Raw genomic sequence first — 3,165 nt, 5'->3', positions numbered from 1 at the left:
AAATAAAATATAGCCTACCACAGACTCTGGTTCTGACTGCCAGATTTCATCCTCTGGAATCTTCCCCATGGCATGCAGGACCTGAAATGAAAGAGTATCTTGGCAAATAGCAGAATTGACACCATCTTTCTCCTACTCTGCTCTCTAAATAAAGGACTCGGACTATCTCTTTACCTTGGAGTATACATGAAAAACACCAACATAAAGGCCAGAGCAGTCCACTCAACCTTTAAAAGCTCCAAAAGGTCTTTCACGTATAGTATAAGAGGTCCCAACCATAGGCTTACTATAAATTTTAATAGTTGTGAACGTGCCTTAACAGGGATGAGATAAGAGGAATGGTCTGGAAATCTTTCTTGTGAAATGAATGAATGAATGAATGAATTCTGAGTCCTAATAGAAACATGTTTGGCTCTATAACATAAGATGTAGGTAACTCTCAAGTATAGCCATAGTCATTTTTTGCTCCATGGGCTCTTTTTATCTTGGGTGACAGGTTAGATATTTTCATTATTACTTTTGGGTTAAGGTGTTCGCCTGAGATTGCTGTTAAAATGGTGTTTCATGGGTCTCCAGATGGGGGTTACCGAGGAGAGTTTGTCTCTGGGATCTCAGACATCTTTGATCTGCATGTCAAGCCCATCAGTTGCCTCTTCCCCCACAGCCCGTGACCCCAAGCCCTACCTCTCGGGCCGCTCTCTCCCCGGCCTCCACAGCCCCCTCCATGTAGCCACTCCAGTGTGTGGCAGTCTCCGTGCCTGCGAAATAAATCCTGCCCACTGGTTGGCGTAGTACCCTTGAAACAAAAGCAAAGAGGTAAAAGTGGTCAGTCTCAGAGAGCCAGAGAAGAGCTTTCCCACAAAGACCAAAGCTGGTCAATTTCCTCAGCTTCTAGACATCAAGGAGGACCTTGGCAATTTTGGAGTAATGTTCATTAGATCCCTCTGGCTCTTGCGTGATCCCTGACAGACAAAATGGAGTAAAAACCAAAGTCCACTCTTGCACCATGAGCTTACAGGTAAAAAAACCTGACATCAATGGAGGTAAAATATGTATTTGCTTCATCTACATGAAATGAGGGACTATATGAGCCCAGTTATGTATCGTTATGTATGGCTCCCTTTACAGCTTACCAGTTCTGGGCAAGATGACATGTGCTCCCAATTCCCTACCTGGTTATTCCACCAATGAACTTGGCAAATCACTTCCTCTCACTGAACTCTGGCTTCCCCATCTCTAAAAGGGGATCATCCACAGATTTCTACAACCTTTTCCATCAGTAAATGCATTAATCTAAATGAATTAATCCTCACCACAACTTTGTGAGGTCAGTACTATCATTATTCCCATTTTCCTGGTGAGAATATGGAGGTAGACTGTGGTAGACATTGTGATGCACCACCCAGATCCTCTTCAAGAATGGAAGACTTATTCCCAGCTGGTAAGAGTGCTGCTGGAAGATGGCCTTCTGATGTCCACTCACTTTGGAGATTGCCTCCACTGAAGAAAACTACCTCACCCTAGGACATACCTCTTCCCAGCAGCAATCGTATCCAGTGACTAATCATCATGGGCTATAAAGACCTGAGCTCCAAGCCCCAACTTGAGACCACTCTGAAGGGCCATTCTAATTCCAGAGCTCCCTGCAGGGTCAGCTGAGGTATTCACTGGAACTGCATCATAGCCCAACTTCTCCCTCTGCCCACTCTTGCTTCCTGTCCCCACTTCCACAGGTGTCAATCCCAAGGGCACACTCTAATATATATCCTGTCTGCTAATCATTGTTTCAGAGTCAACCTAACAAACAACAAATTAATTTGCTCTAGGTCACAGACAGGAAGTGGCAGAGCTGGTATTTGAACCCAGGCAATGTGACTCTAGAACTCATAGGCTTAACCACCTAGTTATACTTCTTCTCTCTACTGAATTATTTATTCAGTCTTTTTAAGAACTTTATGACACAGCTATTATTATCATTTTCTCATTTTACACATGAAAAAAGTGAAGCTCAGAGAAATGTACAGTGAGTGATTTGCCAAGAGCCACACTGCTACAAAATAGAACAGCCAGGATTTGAACCAGGTCTACCAGATGTCGGTCTCTGTTTTTATCCAAAATGCTTTGCCTGTTGTATCATCATCATTAGTTAGTAGAGTGCCCACATGCTATGCAAGGGACAGAAGTGTCATAGCACTTGGCCTGAAAGAGGAGCAGTTTGTTGTTACTCCAACAAAAATACCATAAGGAAAACACTGTCAATGTGCCATTACTTATCCCATCCCAGGTTTCCACTATATCAGAAAAGGGTTATCAAGAGCTAACACCCTTGCTCCATCTTAGTCAACATGGTACACCTCTGGGCCTTTTATTAGAAAACCAAACAGGCCAGCCTGAATTGGTGGCTTTTCCTTTGACTGTCATGATCACAGTCATCAAGAAAAAAAAAAAAAAGGAGAAGAAAATATAAGAAAAGATATTATAGAAAACAGATGGTCACTGACTTACAATTTTTCAACTTTACACTGGTACAAAAGTGATTCACATTCAGTAGAAACCGAAATTAGAGTACCCACACAACAATTCTGTTTTTCAGTTTCAGTACGGTATTCAATAAATTACATGAGATATTCAACACTTTATTATAAAGCAGGTTTTGCATTAGATGATTTTGCCCAACTGTAGGCTAATGTAAGTGTTTTTGAGCACATTTAAGGTAGACTAGGCTAGGCTAAGATGTGATGTTCAATAGGTTAGGTGTATTAAGTTCATTTTCAACTTACAATATTTTCAACTTAGGATGGGTTCATCAGTCTGTAACCCCATTGTATGTCAAGAAGCATCTACATGAGTATACTGATAAAGATACGTGAAATAAATCTGGAATTATCAAGAGCCTAAGGGGATTCAGGAAGCATCCCCTGCAAGAGAAGCTGGATTTATTTTCTCCATTTTTCACAGAGGAAACTAACCCCAACTGGAGACCTCTGGGAGTTCTGGCCAAACCCTAGAGTGAAATATTAGAAGAGAGAACAAAGGCTTAGAGAACTAATCATGCTAACAATTAGAATATAAAAATGTAAAAACCAAGAATTAATTTTAAGCAGACAAAGAAATAGTTTCCCTGCACTTGTCATCATCCCTCCACTTGTGGAAATTGTCTTCCTA

At 41.4% G+C, this 3,165-nt stretch overlaps 1 protein-coding gene across 1 annotated transcript in view; it reads right to left on the bottom strand.

The window, feature by feature from the left end:
• MAOB (monoamine oxidase B) overlaps positions 1 to 3,165 on the bottom strand; it is a 138,259-nt gene that overhangs the window by 15,454 nt on the left and 119,640 nt on the right. The window contains exons 11-12 of the mRNA XM_012642795.1: positions 685 to 891; positions 19 to 81 (exon numbers count right to left, since the gene is read on the bottom strand). Coding sequence (XP_012498249.1) covers positions 19 to 81; positions 685 to 891 — 270 coding nt within the window. The remainder of the gene's footprint in view (positions 1 to 18; positions 82 to 684; positions 892 to 3,165) is intronic.

This window comes from Propithecus coquereli, unplaced genomic scaffold, assembly GCF_000956105.1.
Source record: "Propithecus coquereli isolate 6110/MARCELLA unplaced genomic scaffold, Pcoq_1.0 Scaffold188, whole genome shotgun sequence".
NCBI classification, from domain to species: domain Eukaryota; kingdom Metazoa; phylum Chordata; class Mammalia; order Primates; family Indriidae; genus Propithecus; species Propithecus coquereli.
Note: the sequence above shows the minus strand (reverse complement) of the source record. Positions and strands in the feature narration are given on the sequence as shown.